The 20,422-nt window shown below is 48.8% G+C and overlaps 1 protein-coding gene across 2 annotated transcripts in view; it reads left to right on the forward strand.

Annotated features, from left to right (window-relative positions):
- Nucleotides 1–20,422, forward strand: part of DPYSL3 (dihydropyrimidinase like 3) — a 113,561-nt gene that overhangs the window by 89,433 nt on the left and 3,706 nt on the right. For both annotated transcript variants that reach the window (XM_019414224.2, XM_019414226.2), the window contains exons 5-13: nucleotides 324–385; nucleotides 1,305–1,385; nucleotides 5,188–5,256; nucleotides 8,149–8,269; nucleotides 12,126–12,282; nucleotides 12,964–13,105; nucleotides 14,805–14,975; nucleotides 16,209–16,388; nucleotides 19,062–19,224. In XM_019414224.2, the coding sequence (XP_019269769.1) occupies nucleotides 324–385; nucleotides 1,305–1,385; nucleotides 5,188–5,256; nucleotides 8,149–8,269; nucleotides 12,126–12,282; nucleotides 12,964–13,105; nucleotides 14,805–14,975; nucleotides 16,209–16,388; nucleotides 19,062–19,224 (1,146 nt within the window). The remainder of the gene's footprint in view (nucleotides 1–323; nucleotides 386–1,304; nucleotides 1,386–5,187; nucleotides 5,257–8,148; nucleotides 8,270–12,125; nucleotides 12,283–12,963; nucleotides 13,106–14,804; nucleotides 14,976–16,208; nucleotides 16,389–19,061; nucleotides 19,225–20,422) is intronic.

Below are 20,422 nucleotides of genomic sequence, written 5' to 3' on the forward strand. Positions count from 1 at the left end.
CTGACTCGTGTGCTACAGTGATTCTCAATGAAAAATACTGCCTCGAGCAGCAGCCAAGCTTGCTGACCCTCTGGGGAGGGGAATGGGGTTTAGGGGGCAAGGCAAGAAAGAGGCACAGAAGAGCCTGTTCTGCTGTGACCCCACGTAGGCATTGTTGTTTTTCTAGGTGCGGGGAGAATGGAGAATGGGAAGCATCTGCTTTATATTGGACAGGTGCCCATAATGCACTTGGTCGGGCCCCATGGGCGATGACAGCAAAGGATAGAGAGTGCTCGGGCTAATGTTGTCTTCCTCCTGTTCTCCCTCCCTTCCCTCTCTTGCAGGGGTTAACTCCTTCATGGTTTACATGGCCTATAAGGATTTGTATCAAGTGTCCAACACAGAGGTAACAAGCCATTGCTGTGTGGTTTGGGTTATCTGGATGGGTTTCCTATTGTTGCTATGACCTTGGCTCTTTGAGCATTAGTCACTGTGGTCGCTGTGGGAGACTGCTGGGCCAGAGTGCTTCTTAGAGCCCTCACAGTCCATGGCACTGTGAATAAATAAGGTAACAGGCAGGGTGCCCATGGCAGGGCAGACCAGGAGCTAGAATTTCCCCTGGCAGCAGCTTTCTCCAAAGGATGGGAGGAAGGGTATGCCAAAATCTGTGTCTACCAAAGAAGCCCTAAGCCCCGCAGGAGCTCAGCACAAGTGTGAGGTGCTATATCCTGCAAGACACAGGAGGGGTTAAGGAGGGGTTTCTGCTGTTTGGGGTAATAGCTTGCCCGTGACTCTCCCAAAGGCATTCTCGTGGCCTGTGATGGTTTTAGACGAATCTCACATTTTCAGAGGAAATGCAAGAAGTTAGTTCCCATGCCTCCTGGTTGGGAGGTGAAGGGAGGTCTGCCTTGATGGGTTAAGAAATAGGGGTTTCAGCTTTCGCTTTAACTCCTGGCCAGGCTGTAGCAGCTTTCAGGAGCACTTGTGGAGAAGAATAGTGAAGGTCTATCTCAGCAAAATGGGAAATTATACCATTAAAAATGTGTGCTGGAGGCAGAGTTAAAGCCTCGACAGCACTTTGTTACACGTTCGCCCTGTCTGCTGAGGAGACATGACACGTTCTTTGTATAGACGGTTTCCTAGAGTTCCTTTGGACTCACACTCTTTGGTCATGCATATTTTAGTCTGTATTTCTCGCTCTAATCGCTGGTTTCCTCTGGTTCTCCTCATTTGGTTTATTTATGGCTCTAGTGAGTGACCCTTGTGTGAAGTTGCTGGAAGCATCCATGGCTTGTGAAGGTGACAACGAGTCCTTTCTCTTGCAGCTGTACGAGATCTTCACCTGTCTGGGAGAGCTGGGAGCCATTGCGCAAGTTCATGCTGAGAACGGGGATATCATTGCCCAGGTGATGTTGTGCAGCTCCCCGGAGCACGCTGTCTGCATGAGCTCTGGTCTTCAGCCCATCTCTCTCCTCATTCCTTCAGTATTGCTTGAGCTCTTAATTGTGCAAGGCACGCTCATAAACACTGTGCTAAAAACAGAACCTGCCCCAACAACCTCCCAATCTAGGAGGAGGGAAAAAGGTGGAATGAAGACAAGTTGAGGGAGAAAGGGGAGGCCGCTCTAAAACAGGGAGCCATCTGGCCATACTGGGGAATCAGAAAAGGCATCGCGGGAGAGGTTTTCAAATTGGACCATTTAAGTGGGAGAGCATGGCTGATTCTCTTTTCGAAGTGAGTCCAAGCTACGTGACATTCTCTGCCCCAGAGAAAAACCGAAAGGCAGCACGTCTCAGAAATCTCATCCAGGACTGCGGAACTCACGGCTTTAGATAATAAAGAACGTAGGTCTGTGGGGATCAGATGCCCCACTGGTTTCCTAGAAGTTGGACTGAGAAACCCGACGCAGGAGTGAGGAAAGTGAGGCCCCAAGGCCCAAAGTGATCATTTGTGAGGAAGCAGAAAGCACTCTCTCCATCTCCTGGGTCGCTTAATGGGCTGGATGCACAGATGTCTCTTAGCCAGGGTTTTGTTGATGTCAGAAGCATTCAAGATTGGCCCCCACTAGGAGGAGGCAGCCAGAAGAGTGGGAGCTCTCTCGGTCCATTTAATAACCTTCACAGAAAAATCCATTACTCATTCTTTCAAAGAGTATTTCCTGTGCATTTTGTGCCAGGCACGACGCTACTGAAGTGAGCCCCCAACAGACGCATTCCTTAGAGTTGCCCAAGAGTTGGTGAATGTGGTCAGCAGGGGTGTGGGAACAGTGTGGGGCCGACTCTTGTCTCAGCCCCACTGGCCTCCAGCAGCAGGTACCGTCTGGCGAACACTGACTACAGTAGGCACTGGGAAGTGCTCTAGCACATTTTCACTTGATCTGCCCTGCACCCTTGAAAGATGGCTGCTATCTGCCTGGTTTTGTAGATGAGCATATTGGGCTCAGAGGATCAAGTCACGGGCCCAGGTATCACAGCCAGTAACTGGAAGAAAATCTTAGCTCAAAGGGTGGGTCAGTGGGCATCCTCCCCCAGAGTTGGTGTGTCCTGGGCGCTTTGCTCCCCCGGTCCGGCTGCAGGCCCTCCGCGAGGCAGCGTCCCCACAGAGCCGGGCTCCAGCTGTTACCATTGCAGACGCTGGATGTTGTCTCACCAGTGGAGGAGGTGAGCTGAATGTGTCGTTTCCTCTTGCTGACCAAGGAGATTAATTAGTCAGGTCCCTGACAGCCTTCTCCCACGTCCCCCACACACCCAGAGATAATGAAATCATTTTCCAAAGAGGGTCCAGTGCCTGTGGGAGGCATCCTGGTCGTGTTAGGCCTGTTACTCCTCCTCTTTCTCCACGTTTTTAGTGCAGCAGCCAGAGGCCCCAGCCCTCCCTCCAGATGCCCTAGAAACCAAACTCCCTGCTACTTCCTTCTAAGCCCTGTGGAGGCAGACAGGTTGCCATTGCTAAGCCCCTCGTCCAGCTTCCTCTTGTGGCTCCACAGCACAGATATATTTCTGGTTCCCCCCACCCCCACTCTTCCCTACCTTGTGAAAGATCTGTTCTCAGTCAGGGAAAGAATAAGGGCGTTTTTCCACTTGGATGAGTTTCTTGTGTGTGTTTATTACATGGAGGTGGAGCCGAAAGATTTTATCACGTTGTCTAAATGAAGGCAGCTGCTGTACTCAGAGTTTAGGCAAATGTCACCAAAGAGCGAGAAGAAATCTCTCTCAAGGATACCCACGATGGACATTTTCAACAGTTTCAGGCTGGCAGGGCATTCTGAGAGCACAGCATCTTGAGCTCGTCATCAGACAGTATTTATTGAGCACCTACCATGTGCCAAGCCTTGGGGAGGGAAGATGAAAATGACAGGGTCCCTTTCCTCATGAAGTAAACCAAAATTGTATCCTGCCCCAAACCGTGATGTGATTACAGCAATGATCAGTGCCCCAAGGAGCCCACTGCTCCTGCACCCAGGTAAGCTGGCTTCACTGGGTCTTTGCATGCCCTTCCTAACCTCCCAGCTCTAGGAAGACCCTGGCGTTTAAGAATGGGACATCTCAGGGGCATCTGGGTGGCTCAGTCGGTTAAGCCTCCAACTTCGGCTCAGGTTCATCAGTTCGAACCCCACGTCAGGCTCTGTGTTGACAGCTCAGAGCCTGGAGCCTACTTTGGATTCCGGGACTCCCTCTCTCTCTACCCCTTCTCTGCTTGCACTCTGTCTCTCTCTGTCTCTCAAAAAATAAATAAATGTTAAAAAAAAAAAAAAAAAGAATGGACTTCCCAGCATGAGTAGTGCATTGAAATCACCTGTGGAGCTTAGAGATTCCTGAGATTCTCCAACTTCCAGAGATTCTGATTTAGGGGGTCAGTAATAAACTTCAGGCAAGCATAATTTGAAAAAGTTCCCCTGATGATTTGAATGTGCTTGGAAACCACCTCTGGAGCAAGCTTCCTCCCGTGCGCCATCCCAGCCCTCTTGAACATGAGCGTCCTATGAGACAGGAGAAGCTTTGGTTGGACACCTCAACCTTTGTGTGACTTGAGGAGGCAAAGCAGGGTGGAAACTCACCAGCGTTCAGAAGAAATCGTATTCGGTCTAAGGCTCCATAAATGGAACAGTAAGAATGAAAAGTGAACTTGGCTGTAAAAATCAGCCTCTGGCCTTTGTTCTAATCCTGCATAGCTGGACACTGACCATTTCACTGCTCACAGCAGCTTGGAATATACGATATGCGTCTTTCTTCCTATACCTTAAGCAAAATTTATATTACTCAAAGCAAAACTAAACAAAACAAAAAAACAAAACAAAACCAAGGAAAACTAGATTTTCTTTTCCAGAAAGAAGGAATCCCTTCCCTTCTAAACATCTCATAGTTTCAAAGTGAAACAAGGTTTCGTTCCCTTCACTCTCTGTCCTCCCTCTCCCTCCCTGCCAGGGCAGGGTTTCATTGGAATTGGCCTTAGCATTTTGGGAGCAAAGGCCAGCCAAACTGCAGATATGGAGGCTTAGGATTTCTGCCAGTTCCAATTAGCCCACGTGTGTGCTCACTGCCCAGCCACCTGCTTCTTCCAGAAAGCTGGCCAGAAGTCTGAAGAATTTAGCCATTAGCTGTGAGGGGTGGGCAGTTCTGCCACAAAACAACCTAATTAAATAGAATCTGACCCAAAGAGTAACTCAGTTAATGCTGTTTGGAGGCATTATTTTGTCTGGTTAAATTCTGAGTCCATTTACTTCAGCCATAAATTCAAACCACAAAATAGCCTCGGGGCTTTGTTACAGTGCAGATTCCTAGAATTTAGACTCTGTATTTTGACTTGGAGAGGACCACAGAGCTGCTCAGCCAGGAAAGGCAACCCAGGGGATTCTGATGTAGGTGGTAGGTGTACCAGACCTTGGGAGACACAGCATGAAACTGTCAGCAGTAAGTGAGCTGGTGTGACTTTTGATGTGTCATGTAGAAAAAAAAAAAATCATCCTCTAACAGACTGCCATCCTTTTAATTTAAAAAAGCCACCCTTAAATGATTTTTTTCTCCTCTTATTTAAGACTTGACCCTATTTCACAATTCCAGATAGAGCATTAACAAATGTATTCAACATACGCATTTTATTCTTTTTGTTCCCTTGAACACTTCTTCAGATTAAAATACATCAGCACAGCTTTTCTAGACCTCAGTGGAGCTTATCTCAAAACTGGTCTGTGTTCTTGTCTCATTGTAGGAGCAAACCCGGATGTTGGAAATGGGGATAACTGGTCCAGAAGGCCATGTGCTGAGCAGACCAGAGGAGGTGAGTTGCAGGGGGTCTGGGGGATGGAGGAGGGGCAGGTGCTCTGCTTTCCAGCATCTTCTGGGAGACTCCTCTTACTGCAATACCCAGCAGCCCGGCTTATGGCCGCTGCTCATTTGAGGGTTTGTGTTCAGCCCGCCTTTCCTAGGCACATGTGCACACGGTGTATGAGCAAGTATTGCTGGAAGGTGAGAGTCTCTGTGAATACCAGATAGCAATCCCGGAACCTTTTTTCCAAAGACCGCTTCTGACTGACCCAACTCAGGGGACTCTGAGAAAAGGAATGTAAGGGAAATGTTTACTTCTGATCCCTAATCTTTCTAAAGATAACACAGGTTGGAGTGTACTCCACAGTTATTCAGCTGGAGAGGTAAATCCCCAAATCCTTTCTTAATCAGTGTGACTCTTAAAGACATGTCCATGTTATATTCTGAGTCCTGCAAAATAAAATATTAGCGATATGGATAGTAGGGGGAGTGGGCGTCTCACAGACATTATGTCTGTCGCTTTGTGTGATGAAGTCCAGGTATGGGAGTTTCCCACTTGTAAGATGGGTGATGAATAGTGACTTCTTAGCCCCTGACGAGTGAATAAAAGGTCACTAGTGGCTGATTGCATGTGTTTGGGATGTCGGCAGCTTCTGCTGCTGACACAGGACACAGAGTGGGGACTTGGCTGCCGTGTGGCTGACAGCATATTGGCTTTGGGAGGCCATCCTGGGGTTGGCACCTGGGGTGTGTTGAGAGCCCTCTGTGTGAGTGAAGGGAGCCTGGCTCTTGCTTTGTTATCCCCAGCCCCACACTCTACAGCAGGTAAGAGGAGGCAGAACCAGACGTCCGTGTATCCCTGTTGCCCATCTCTTCTAGAGGCTTTATAAAATGAAAATGTAACACACATACAGAAAAGTGCCCCAATCATAAAGATACAAGGGGTTTTCATAAGCCGAATACACTTGTGTAACCAGCACCCACTTGGAGAAGCAGAGCACTGTCAGAACCCCAGAAACTCCTCTGTGTCTAATGATATCATTTCCCAGTTAAAATAATTTATACCTATTTCATAATATGTATTATGGGTCCTTTCTATGGAGCCCTAGCTTATACCTAGAACTGTGCTGATTACCTCAGTTGTCCTTGCTGCTGCTCTGGGCAGTTGGTAGTGTTGCTGGTGGAAGAAACTGAAGCTCAGAGAGGTTAAGCCACTGGCTCCTTCCATGTGAAGGATTGGAAAGCTGTTTACATGTTGTGAGTAGCGCCAGGGTGATTAGCACTGTTGGTGAAACTTTTCCTAAATGCTGGTCATTGTAGCAATTTGCTGGCAAGATTGATTCCTGTAGCAGCAGCCAGGGGATTTCTGAGCAAAGTCTATTTTTGTTCCCTGGTTTGTTTTTCCAACCCCCCCCCCCCCCACTCCTGTTCCCGTCTCCTTTTTAGTAAAAAGCCTCTCTGCTGCAGATCTGGACAATCCTGGAAACCCTTTTGGGTGAAGCTGGAGGGTGATGTAACCTTCCAAAGATAGTCATGCTGTCAAGGTCCTGGAAACCTGCCGTGCCACGAGGGCACGGGATCAGGGGTACCAGGACCGAGGGCGTGGGGAGTGGCGTGATCAGCACAGGTGTAAAGAGGGTGGGATGGGCGTAGGAGGGACCTACCCCTCTTCAAGGCAGAGCACACCCGGCCACCTTCTCCAGTGATGCTGTGCAGAGAGCTGAACCCAGGTTTGCTCCAGAAGTCTGGGCGATGCAGGGAGGTGGCCACATGGCCACATTCGCCTGTGGTCAGGGGCTCCAGGGGCTCATCCCTTTGGAACAAAGGGCAGCTTGGGAGCCGCCAGCAGGGCCCTGCCAAGTTTTAGAGTCTGTCGGCTGAGCCGCACCCACCAAGGGCAGTGGCTGGTTTACATTATGCAAGCACCGGGCATCTGCAAGCTATTTTTGGTATTTTTAAAAGTGATGGGCTGCCTAGGCTAACCAGAATGTCATATCCATCCAAAGGAGCTGCTGCTGATTGAATGGGAGAACACTAGTGTCTCTGCTGCGGGCTGAATAGGACTGAGTTGGGCTTTGGGCAGCAACACAGGCTTTCTCAGCCCCGTAGGGATGTGATCGGCAGTAAGACCAGTAGCCAGCCTGTGAGGACCAGGAGTGGGGCAGTTGCCTTAAAGGATGAACCCATAATTGTCACAACGGCCCTGTGTGCCAGGTCCTGTCACTCTTCCCCCTTGGTAGACTGGAAACTGAGATTTGGGGAGGTTGTGTAACGTACCTCAGGTCACCCAGCTTCTAGCTGGCAGAACCAGAACTCCAACCCAGGCCATTTGAGCGAGCCTGAGCTCTAAAGACCCTGCTTTGTTGATAAAGTAAGGGGAGACTCATTATTTCTTCCTGAAAAAATTCAGCCCAGTTGGTTAGCACATGTGAACACATAGATTCTACTTTCGGGTGGGATGGAAGAAATAGATAATAAGAGAAGTCTTTGCTGAGAAGCCTGGGAATTACTAGTGTAAGAAATGCCTTCTGGGATTGCCATCGCTGACCACCCGTTGCTGCAGGAATGGATTGATGTCTAATTGCCTTTACTGGTTAATGCTGACATATTGGTGTTGGGATTGTGTTTTGCCGGAGAATCTGCCTGGGAAGATTGGGGAGCAAAGGCTTCCATCACAGGCAGACGTTGGGATAATCACAGGGAGAGAGAGAACCATCCAAGGGAAGTGAGGGCGAGGCTCTGAGTAGCCAAGTGAATCGCCCCAGCTTTGGATCCAAGGACTCTCACTCCAGATCTTGTAGGCTTTCAAGCACTGTGCTGCACTACCGGCTCAGTTTGTGGAGGCAGGGGAGTGGCTCTCCGGGAGGCTCATGCTTGTCTTGACTCCTGGGACTTCTTTTTGCAGCTGGAAGCTGAGGCTGTGTTCCGTGCCATCACCATCGCCAGCCAAACCAACTGTCCACTCTACGTCACAAAGGTCATGAGCAAGAGTGCGGCTGACATCATCTCCCAAGCCAGGAAAAAAGGTGATTGGTGCTCCCAAGAGCTCGGAACCAGTCGTGTGGCTCCCCTCCACCTCCCCTCCGCCCCAGCTCCCCAGCTGTTCTGTACAAACAGCGCCTGTTTTGCTCATTGCCGCGCTGTCTGGGAAACCCTTCCTCCGAGTTAGCCCAGGTGATCTTTTTGGCATCCTGTGTGGATGGCAGGCCCCTGGCATTGCTCCTGCTTGTCAGATGAGTTAACTAGGCTTAGGAAGGGTGAGTGCTTTGTCCGAGATAGGACAGCTTCAATCACTTCTTTGAGACTTGGCGCATCTTTCTTCCTCCCTTTGATCCTTCATTGTCAGTTCATGTTATCTAAGCTTTATAAATGGACACACTAGTCAAGATTATACTGGGGGCAGAAATCAAAGATCCAACTTAAATGGACTTAAACAAAAGTAAATTATTGGTTGGGAGTGTTTCAGGCATAGCTGGATCAAGGGGTTTGAACAGTGATTTGGGGCTCTATCACTGTTCCTCCTCTCTTGTCTCTGCTTTCCTCTCTGTTGGCTTTCTATTTAGTGTGAACAGTGACAAGAATAAATGTTAAGAGGCACCTGTTGTCCTCCACACTTGACGGGGGGTGCATAATGAGGAAGTAGAGTCTATTTTTTCCAATAGCTCAAGCCAGAGTGCCCAGGAAAACTGTGATTGCCTTGGCTTGGGTCATCGGCCCGTTCCTGAATCAGTATCTGCTCTGGGGATGGTGTGATTGATTGTCCAGGGTTGAGGGCAGAGTGCAGGGGCAGGGTCCCACCACCTGAGCCATACAGATTAGCACAGGTCATTTTGGGAAAGGGGCTGAATGGGTCTCTAAAGCACATCTGGTGGCCCTTCATGCCCCAGGGCTTTGTCCCCACCTCCTTCCGACTTGGGCTGCTTTCCTCCATTGCTGTTAACTTGGGCTTCATTTGCTCATCTGGTGCTAAGCAGAAGTTTACTGTCACTTCAGAGCTTTCTTTTATGCTTTTGTTCTGGTCTCCAGTGACACACTAATGGGCTCACTTGAGAATAGAGTGTGGTTGAGAGCCTGCAGGTGTAGGGCCCTGTGTTTCACTGGGAGAGAAGATTTACTAGGCCCCTGTGTATGATCATTACCACTGTAATGGAGAGCCAGTCTGGGGGCGCTCATCTACCAAATTCTGCATGTAAGTGGCTGGGGTGGCTAAAAATAGTCCCACCGACTCTGACAGCTGAGTGTTCAGTCGTCTGCCTTTCCGGAAAAGGGCACCCTTTTCTTCTGGGGCGGGGTGGGTGGGGGGATTCTTCCTACTTGTCTAGACAGTCTTTGTTGCTAGCACATTCTGGGGCATCTCCTGCCATACCCTGCTCACAGTAAGCCTGCTGTTTTTCTTTCCCTGCTTTTAAATGTCTCAACATGACATGGTGTGGTTGCTCCACAGGGTGTGAGTCACTGGGCAAGAACCAGGAAAGCAGCCCAATCTTCCTTACCCATTCTTGGAGAAAGGCAAAAAAAAAAAAAAAAAAAAAAAGGAAGAAAAAGCAAAATGCATGGGGAACACCTCTACCATTTCTCCAAGACTCCCTCTCTCTACCACACTCCCTCTCTCAGGCCTTTGGCTCCTGGCTACATCCTCCCTCGGAGCTATTCTCAGGAGGGTCTCGAGGACAGGGTGTTTCAGCTACGTGCTGGGTCTTATTTTAAACCCATGGAGAAAGATTCCTCACCCTTGGCCTTCTGGCTCATAGTGGTCTCGCACAAAGAGCTTGTACAGCTGTGTCTCCCAGGTAGCAGGGTGGCCTTGTTCCCATGTTGAAACCTTGACTCCTGATGTGGAAGCCAGTAAACATCCCAGGACCTGTTCTTCTCGGGGAAGGAGTTGAGAGTACAAGAGCAGGAAGAGAGTGTAGTGGGGTTCACTCTTCCCTCCTGAGCCCAAGTCCCAGTGTATTCAGTTACCAAGTCATCTTGTTTTTTTTTTTTTTAAGTTTATTTATGTGAGAGAGAGAGAGAGAGAGAGAGAGAGAGAGAGAGAGAGAGAGAGAGAAAGCGCAAGCAGGGGAGGGGCAGAGAGAGAGAATCCCAAGCAGGGTCCGCACTGTCATCCCAGAACCCCATGGGGGGCTCGAACTCACGAACCATGAGATCATGACCTGAGCTGAAATCAAGAGTCAGAGGCTTAACTGAGTGAGCCACCCAGGTGCCCCCAGTCACCAGTGTTCTCTTAAGTAGCTCTGTATGGTTGCTCAGAATTAATATTAGGAATCCACAGTTAAATGAGGACCAGCCGTATGCCCTGCACTGACATAAATACTTCAGATCTAGTATTCTGTAGAATTGTCAAAGAACCCTGAGAAATAAATAGCCTTTATCATCCCCATTTTTCAGACTGAAAAATTATTATCCCCATTTTTCTTACTGAAGCATAGTGTGTCAGGATCTCCCAGTTGGGAGAGCTCGTATTCAAACCCAACTATAATTACAATTTTTCTTATTCTACTCTTCCATCTAAAGATAGTCCAAAGGGAGAGTTCTTCTACTTTAAAGATTGTTTTTCTCTTAATAGTACCTGATGGCTTGTCTTGACTTTTTCTTTCTTTCTTTCTTTGTGGTTCTGTATGCTTTAGTTGGGTAAATAGTTTTAGAGAGCCCTTAAAATTCTCATTAGTCTTGTGTGGCTGCTTTTTCCAGCCACCCCAAAGAGCAGGGCCATCATAGATGAATCATTGTCATTGCTTCCTTCTTTTGCCCATGACAGGCATCACAAATCAATCTTGACTCTTGTAATGACACCAGAAGCATATTTAGAATTCTTTTGACAAAAAATTCCAGGGAGCCGAAACAAATAGATTGGAGTTGAAGGAAGGCAAGACCTACTTATAATTTTGGTTATAGAGCCTTCCTAAACTTTGACATTGTGAGGAACTTGAATGTGGGAGATGGAGGACTGAAGCTGGCGAAGTCCAGGGCTTTATGGACCATTTTTTGCCCAAGATTCTGGCACAGAGAAACTTGGTACTAACCAACCTTCTATGAGATAGCATTTACCTTCTGTCTCTCTATCCCTTCTTCTTTAAGAAGGTCAGCTCAGATCAGTTTATTTCCCAGTATCCCTCGTCCCCACTGCTTGTTTTGGGCGAATAAGCCCCAAATTCCAGACACAGAGTCTAAGGAGCAAGCCCCATCTTTGATGTTTCCCAGGTTTTATCGGGTGTCCTTGAGCAGATCACTCCTTGCTTTAGGTTACGGAGTAAGAGGCATGATGGAAAGATCACGCACGAGAGCCTGTTATCCAAGGGAGTGGACTTGACTTTGTGGAACCAAAGCATTTCCTTGCAACAAGCATGATCTAGCAGTTCCCAGTGATGCAGGCACGTTGGGGGCTTTAGGCCCCTACCATGGGAAGGAATATCAGTAGCATAAGGAAATCGCTTTCACTGAGCATCTGAGTATCTGTGTGCCAGATACTTTGTATGTGTCAAATCCTTTCATTTTCAGAAGCCTGAGAAGTAGACATAGTCTTATGCATCATTCCAAGACTGATCTAGTCCACATTTTAATATTTCCGAAATGTTGATGAATCTCGTAATCAGTATACATTTTTTGTTTTGCCTCAAATATTAATTTGCCTCAGGGTTTGGGAATTAAAGCTGCGTCTTATAACCAACGGCTTCTTGTGAACTAGGGAATACAAAATTGTTCATGTTTAGCAGATAGAAAAGCAGAGGCTTAGAGAAGGTGGGCGCATGGACTTGAACCCAGGCCTACCTGTTTTCAGAGCCACAGCCTCGAGTAGGGCTAGGGGCTATGATTACCTGACCCAGGCCTGGAGCAGCACATATGTTATGCAAACCCACCGCCTGTTTCCTACCCTTGCAGGGAACGTGGTCTTTGGTGAGCCCATCACTGCCAGTCTTGGCACAGATGGAACCCATTACTGGAGCAAGAACTGGGCTAAGGCAGCTGCATTTGTGACATCCCCGCCTCTGAGCCCTGACCCGACCACTCCCGACTACATCAACTCCTTGCTGGCCAGGTTGGTGTGGGATTGGCAAGCAGCACGTATCACGTAGAAACATCATGGGGCTAGGGGAGGGATGAGGACTGGAGCAGCCCATCCATCAGCTAGACTGGGGTCTGCAGTGAGAAAAACACATGGAGAATTCCCCTACAGTCCTGAGCACAGACAGCAGGCTCTTCCCCGTCGTGTTTTATAAATTCCCAACCGTAGTCATATTAATAATGGGAATAGCGGTTTACACATATCATGTGCCAAGCACTGTGTGAGGCTACACGCGTAGTCTCATGGTTCCTTATGATAACTATGAGTGAGGGACTGTTGTCTCCACTTTACAGGTTAAACAACTGAGGGTCAGGCCATTTGCCTATTTTGAACAGCACCTAAGTGAAATTACAGGGAGTCTCGTTTGCTGGTGCCCCCCGAGGACCTACAGGACCAGTCGCATCATTCGTTTGGGTCCCTTTTATTTCGTTACACAGAGATGATCTAACCCTGCCCCTTCGTTTTCCAGATGGGCTGTCTGAGCCCCAGGGAGGGAGAGAACTCACTTACACTCACACAGCTGGTAAGAGGTACAGACAGGATTTTAAACTCAAGTCTCGGCTTCCAAATGCTGACATTGGACACTCGACTCTTGTCCCCCGCGGTGACTCTAGCCACGTCTCTGGTTTACATGGAGCTTTTTTCCTTTGCCAGCGGAGACCTGCAGCTCTCTGGGAGTGCCCACTGCACCTTCAGCACTGCCCAGAAAGCCATTGGGAAGGACAACTTCACAGCCATCCCTGAGGGCACCAATGGTGTGGAAGAGCGGATGTCTGTCATCTGGGACAAGGCTGTGGTAAGGATCAAGATCATGGGATGGGGGCCAGGGCCAGATCAGCATCGCCTGCTGTTGCTGCTTTTTTAGGTGAACCCTCATGCCTGCTGAGATGTTTCTGGAACCAGGTGTCTCAGGTGGTTTAGGAATGTTGCTTCTAGAGTGATGAATGTTGAGATTTTGAGGAGATCTCCTTATCTAGACTGGGAACTAGGAAGCAAACATGCAGATCCTTCATCTGATGTAACCCCTTGAAATGGTAAGCAGGGGGTCTGTGTCCAAGAGACTCAAGTCAACTTGCTCATCAAGGATGCTCTTGACTGAGTGTGTGGTTATCCAGGCTGTACAAGTGATTGCCCACCAGTGTCTTTTGACATTGGCCTGGTTTTATTTTCCTTAATAACATAACAGAGCCTGACAAAAGAGCCGTGCAAATGAAGTCTGGACCAAAGGTTTTAGTAAAATTAATAATTAACTCATTATTAAGTTGATCACTTCCTTTTCCTTTTATTTCATTTTTTTTAAGATTTTATTTTTAAGTAATCTCTGTACTCATTGTGAGGCTTGAACTCACAACCCCAAGATCGAGAGTCACATACTCTACCAGCTGAACCAACCAGGAGCCCCACTTATCTTATTTTAAAATCTCTAAAGCCACTCATTTCTGAGCTACATGCATTGCATATAAACTAATGCCTCATTCATCTACCCAGTGTAAGCCACCAAGTTTCTCTCCTTGTCTTCACTCCTAGGAAGCTCAAAGCTAGATTTGAAGCTAAATTCTTTTTACTGTATCCAGAATTTTTTTGTTGTGAGGAGGAAAAGCATAAGTATTTTTGTCTCTTCTCTCACATAGTTAGATTTTGATTTTTTAAAGCATGGTCGTGTATTTATGAACATACATGCATAGTTCTCTTGGTACTATGTGGAATTGTTAAAAATAATATATGTATGTGTATGTATATGTATACATATATAATATTTTAATTACCCACATATACACTCTCATTAAAGAGCACTTGGAAAGCATAGAAAAGCACACATACAAAAGAAAACAAAAGTCAGTCAATAATTCCACAACCCAGGGTTAACCATCGTTATCATTTGGGTGAGGCTCTTCTGTATTTATCCTATGACCATGCAAATACAAACACATATCTAAAAAATAGGCTCATAACCACATTACTTTTTACTGGGAAATTTATAATTCTTTTTCTTTTAAATGCATTTGTGCTTTTATAATGTTTATTTTTGAGAGAGAGAGACAGACAGACAGAGAGTGAGAGACAGAGAGTGAGTTGGGGAGGGGCAGAGAGAGGGAGACACAGGATCCAAAGCAGGTTCCAGGCTCTGAGCTGTCAGTACAGAGCCCGATGTGGGGCTCGAACTCACAAACCGTGAGATCATGACCTGAGCTGAAGTTGGACACTTAACCCACTGAGCCACCCAGGTGCCCCTGTAATTCTTTTTGGAATGTGAAGGCAAAGAAGTAACTGTATGCACATATCCAGGAAAAAACACACACTTCAGGAGCAGTTAACTGCCTCTTCCTGTAGCCATGTGTTAACTAACCGTTTCGCCTGGCAGCCAGAAAGGCACAGCCAGCTGTTCGGCTTGTGGGTCGGCTTCTGTGCTCATCTTCTCAGGGGCCCATCTGTGATCACACTGCCCCGAGCTCAGAAGCCCTGCACTGACTTTTCTTCTTTTGGTATTCCAATAGGCCACAGGGAAAATGGACGAAAACCAGTTTGTGGCTGTGACAAGCACAAATGCCGCCAAGATCTTCAACCTGTATCCCCGCAAGGGAAGAATATCTGTGGGTTCTGACAGCGACCTGGTGATCTGGGATCCAGATGCGGTGAAGATCGTCTCTGCCAAGAACCACCAGTCGGTAAGGCTCGCGCTGGCGGGAGAGGAGCAGAACGGAGAAGGTGTGCACGGAACTCGGTCGGGAGAGACATGTAGATGTGGGGTACCCCCGGCCAACTGGGCCAGGATGGGCCGCAGTGACAAACCCTCCCAATTCTCAGGGATGTAACGCCTCAGCAGGTTATTTCTCCCGGCTGAGTCAGCAGAGGGCCCCTCCCAGCACGGTCACTCAGACAGGGAGGCACCGTCTCCACACACGCGTCCGTGATGGCTGAGGCCCGCGACCTGGTCGTGGTCCCTGGAGAACTGGCTTGGAAGCTTTCCTTAGACAAGTGGTACCCATCACTCCCTCTCACGCTACACCGGCCACAGCCAGTCCTGGGCTTCCCCTCACCCCAGGAGGGCAGGCAGTGCAGTGATCCCCTGTACCTAGAAGGAGAAAGAACAGAGAAAAACTTGAACAGCACTGACACCGTCCTCATGAGGACTTTCACGTGGAGGTAATAATTAAAGCCCGGTACCTAAGGGAAAGGGCTTAATCCTTGTTAGTAAAAAAAGTATTTTTAAAGCATTTACGTTTCAGGCAGTGGAGCCTGCTTTTTTAATTCCCGGAATCTCCATAATAGTCTTCTACAGGTAGACACTGTTACCATCCCTGTTTTATAGATAAGGAAAGGGAGGTGCAGAGAAATTAAATAATTTATGCAGCAAGTAAATGGTGAAGTTCGGACACACACCCCACAACTGGACTCCAAGCCGATGTCCTTAACCCTTTACGGTAATGCCTTGCACTTGTTGAATAAATGAAGGTAGTAGAGAGAAATACCATCTTGGGAGGGGATGGCCTTTGTTTAGACATTGAGTCACATCACATTATTCAGTTCCGGGCTAGTGGAGACCTAAGGGTCATCCAGCCCACCTACTCACCCACCCCGTACAAGAGTGCCAAACACAGCATCCCCGAGAGTTCCCGAGCTTCTCTTTGAGCACCGCCAGTGACAAAATGTACTTCTGCATGAGGGCCTTACCAAAGACTGATGCTTGTCTATGCTGGCAAGTCTAGTCTGTACTGTCTCCCCCTGGTGGCTTGTGCCCATGAAGAGCTCACAGATGGCGTTGTAAGCTTTTCCTGGCTTCCCTGGTGCTTTGGCCATAGTGATGCCAAAGGCAGGGTCCCAAGCACAGGAAAACCACGTACCTCTCCGCCCCATCCTGTGCCCACAACTGTGGCTTTGCCCCTCACCCCTGTCTCTAGGCTGCAGAGTATAACATCTTTGAAGGGCTGGAGCTGCGTGGGGCTCCTCTGGTGGTCATCTGCCAGGGCAAGATCATGCTGGAAGACGGCAACCTGCACGTGACCCAAGGGGCCGGCCGCTTCATCCCCTGCAGCCCTTTCTCGGACTACGTCTACAAGCGTATTAAAGCTCGGAGGAAGGTGAGAACAGCTGGTGGAGCCTGGGGGTGGGGGAAGGGGCTTTGCCCCATTCAGGCACGGGGATGGTACCCAGGAGATCAGGAGGGCTCTGTGTGCTGTAGACCTTCCCAAGGAAATTCACAGCAGTGTCCTCTTCCCAAGGGACAACTGCACAGATGTAAGGTATTATAAACTGGGGGTTTCCAAAGCTTTTTTTGGCCCAGGAAACCTTTTTTTCAAATGACTTTCCTCCACGTTTATAGTACTTTTAATTAAAATAATTTGAAATTATAATAATTGAAAATAATGTTTATATGTATATTTTTAGGTTTTTTTTTTTTTTATAAAAGTTTATTTATTTTGAGAGAGAGCATGCATGCACAAACACAGGAGGGGCAGAGAGAGAAAGGGAGTACCAAGGAGGTTCTGTATCGTCAGCCCAGAGCCCAATGTGGGGCTTGATCCCATGAACCATGAGGTCATGACCTGAGCCAAAACCAAGAGTTGGACACTTAACCGACTGAGCCAACCACAAGCCCCAATGTTATATAGTTTTAGAAAATAACTAAGGCTTACAGTGAGAATTAGCAGTCCACACCCACCCCTCCCGGTCCCATCTCTTCCATTGTTGCTCTAGAGGCCAAATGTTTGTAACTCTTTTATCTAGTTGTATGGTTCACATAAAACCTTGTGTATGTCCCTGGTTTCATAGACAGGTAGAAAAACAGATATGCAGACACCTATTTCTTCTGTATGTATCTACCTACCTACCTACCTACCCACCTACACTTTACAAACCAATCAGCTCCAGTTGATATAGGGGTGAGGCCCAGAACCCTGTTTTTTTTTTTTTTTTTTCAGCCCCTGCTACCCCCACACCAATCACAAGGTCACCTTCCAGTAAGGTTTGGACTCCACAGAGCAGGGTTAAATCAGCCTTGGGATGGGGTGGAATTTTAGCCCTGGTTCCAACTTTGTTAGAAGACACACGGTCATGCGTGCACATGGGATGGGTCAGAAGGAGTCATGATGGTGAGGTTGGGGGCTGGAGGCAGGAGTTTGGGCACACACCACGGTGGCCATTAGAGAGAGGCTCACGGAAATTCCATATGCAAGCACCCCATCCCTCTCCCAGACCCCCCAGTGATCCCGCCGACTGGTCACCCAGCTCCCAGGGGAGGCTTCCAGCCTCCCCACCAGAGGCAGCTACCAGCCCTGTCAGTGAGGACCAGCTTCTTCCTGCCGGCCGGAAGTCTCCCTCCCTAAGGTCGACCAGCTCCTTCCGTTCCGCTCCCGGCACGCACACAGAACGAGGTGCACATCTTTTAGGGCATGTGTGTGTTTCCCGACTCCTCTGTCGTGTAGTCTCAATATCCCTGTAGCCTCCACTATTTACTTCATGACCACATTTTAAATCCCTCCACCATTCTTACCTCTTTATTAACGATCGTTTAAAGTTACGTGGGATGGAGTAAAATTCCACACTCCAGGTTTGGCCTGATAAGAGGACAGAATGAAACCCAACCTCCCATGTACATCATGTCTTGATTTCCATTAATGTGACTTAGATTCTGCACCCAAAGAAATGTTGATGGTCTGGAGGCTTTTCAGGGAACACGGAAATAGAGACGGCCCCACCCGAATCGTCAGCACCTGCAAACGTGAAGAGCTTTGCCCCTGTGCCTGCACTGGGGTTGTGAACACGGGGCAGGAAGGCTCTGTGGTAGAGCCCACCCCGCACTGTTGGGCTCCTCTGGCAGCCAGTGGGAGGACATGGGTGGAGGCGGTGTGTGTCCCATAGACCGTGAGCCGGCTGGGGGAGGGGAAAGGTTTTGTGTGACCCTTCCCCCCAGCTCCTGGCAGCAGGCCTAGCACAGCACACACCCACAGCTGGTATGGCTGGCTGGCTGCTCAGTTCCAGGTCGGGTTCACAGCCACAGCCAGAGGCCCGTGGATCAGACCACAGGATACTCACTTCGAGGCTTGGCACCTCTGCTCTGTGCTAAGGAGCGTGTAGGGGGAGCTCCCACGGGATCTCACATCTACCAGCACTTACAACCTTGTCCCAAACTGCTGCCCTCCCTGCTCCCTCTGCTCTGGTGTGCAGGTGGTCCTTCCGTCCCTAACCTTTCCTCCCACCTGCTTCCTCTGCTGGGAACGCTGCCTTCCACACCGGTCCTCTGCACCTCGCAGCCTTCTCCTTCCCTCAACCCCAGCTGCACAACACAACAGGCTCCTTTGTTCCTTAAGAGTGAGGCTAACCGGGGGCATCTGGGTGGCTCAGTCGGTTAACCATCCGACCTCGGCTCAGGTCATGATCTCACAGTTCGTGGGTTCGAGCCCCGCATCGGGCTCTGTGCTGACAGCTCGGAGCCTGGAGCCTGTTTCAGAGTCTGTGTCTCCCTCTCTCTCTGCCCCTCTCCTGCTTGGGTTTTCCCTCTCTCTTGTCTCTCAAAAATAAATGAACATGAAAAAATACTTAAAAAAGCAAAGCCTACGTGTTTCAAGAGGTCTCCACTGACCTGTTGCACCGTCACTCTGTCCTCACACCCCTCTTATGTTCCTTCTTTCCTTCAAATAACTCCATTATTTTCTGGCTCCCATTACACACTTAATTCACTCATTTATCTCGGCTACCTGGCACAGACCTTAACTGCTGACAGAATAAAGGGTGACACGCTTTCTCTGCTGCAGATGGCAGACCTGCACGCCGTCCCGAGGGGCATGTACGACGGGCCAGTGTTTGACCTGACCACCACTCCCAAAGGGGGCACCCCCGCGGGCTCCACCCGGGGCTCTCCCACACGGCCCAACCCGCCTGTGAGGAACCTCCACCAGTCGGGATTCAGCCTGTCCGGTGAGTGGATGGTGCCGGAGGGTGAGCAGGGAGGAAGGAAAGGGACAAGGGAGGACCAGCCGCTACAAGCTGGCAGGACACCTGTAGGGAGAGGGTGCCTGGAGCAAGCAGGAAGCTCTGCCGAATCAAGAGAGTCCTGCTGAGAAGGCAACTTAAGGCTCAGGGAGGTCAAGGGTCAGGTTTAAATGATGACCGGGTCTGCTTAGACATCACACCTGGTGGGGTGGGGGCAAGATGTTTTCCATTATGAATTGAGGGTGATTTTCCACAGGAGATGGTGGGAGCTGTGTATGGAGGTGTTCTGTCTGTTTGCCCGGGGTTAAAGCTCAGATGGCAGTAGATTCTTCTAACCTGGCATATTTATTTATTTTATTTATAAAAAATATATTTATTTATTTTTGGGAGAGTGCAAGTGGGAGAGGGGCAGAGCGGGGGACAGAGGGTCTGAAGTGGGTTCTGCGTTGACAACAGCAACCCTGATGTGGGACTTGAACTCATGAGCCGTGAGATCATGACTTGAGCCGATACCAGACGCTTAACCAACTGAGCTGCTCCGGTGCCCCTAACCTGGCGTTTTTCCTCTCCTCTCCCCTTTCTCGTAATAATGATAGTGCTAGAAGTAGATGCTGTTGATTAAGTACTTACCCTGAGGTAGCCGTACCATTCACCTAGTCTTTAAGAATGGATATTAGCAGAAAATAATTATCTACTTGCTCCATAACCAGTAGTCTTAAAGAGGGGAGAAAAATAAATGGAGATTTGCGTGTCTATGATGAACAATCGAAGTGTGAGGGAAACAAGACGAGAAGGGACAGGGACAGGTAAAGAGGAAACAGGTATCGGGGAAGAGGAGTAAGGAATGGCAGAAGCAGGAGAACAGAGGGTAAAAAAAATCGAGGGGGAGACAGAGACAGGGGAGGGAGGCAAAAGGAAAGGGCTGAAAGTTTGGAGGTGGCGTCGCCACAGGTAAGGTTATGTTTGTCACAATATTTGTTGCCAGTGTGGCTGCCATTTTGAATCGCTCCCTGGCTGACGTCATCCTTAAAATTTCGGCAGCTTCTCTGTGAAGGACACGAGTACGTGCACATCAGGGTTTCCTTTTGTGCCGAGGCTGCAGGGGCCCCGACCCTCACCAGGCCAAGCTGTGACACCTTGGGCAACTTGCCTCACTTCTCACAGCCTCAGTCACTGCCTCTGT

Source organism: Panthera pardus, unplaced genomic scaffold, assembly GCF_024362965.1.
Source record: "Panthera pardus isolate Hobbes unplaced genomic scaffold, ASM2436296v1 HiC_scaffold_2, whole genome shotgun sequence".
Lineage (NCBI taxonomy): Eukaryota > Metazoa > Chordata > Mammalia > Carnivora > Felidae > Panthera > Panthera pardus.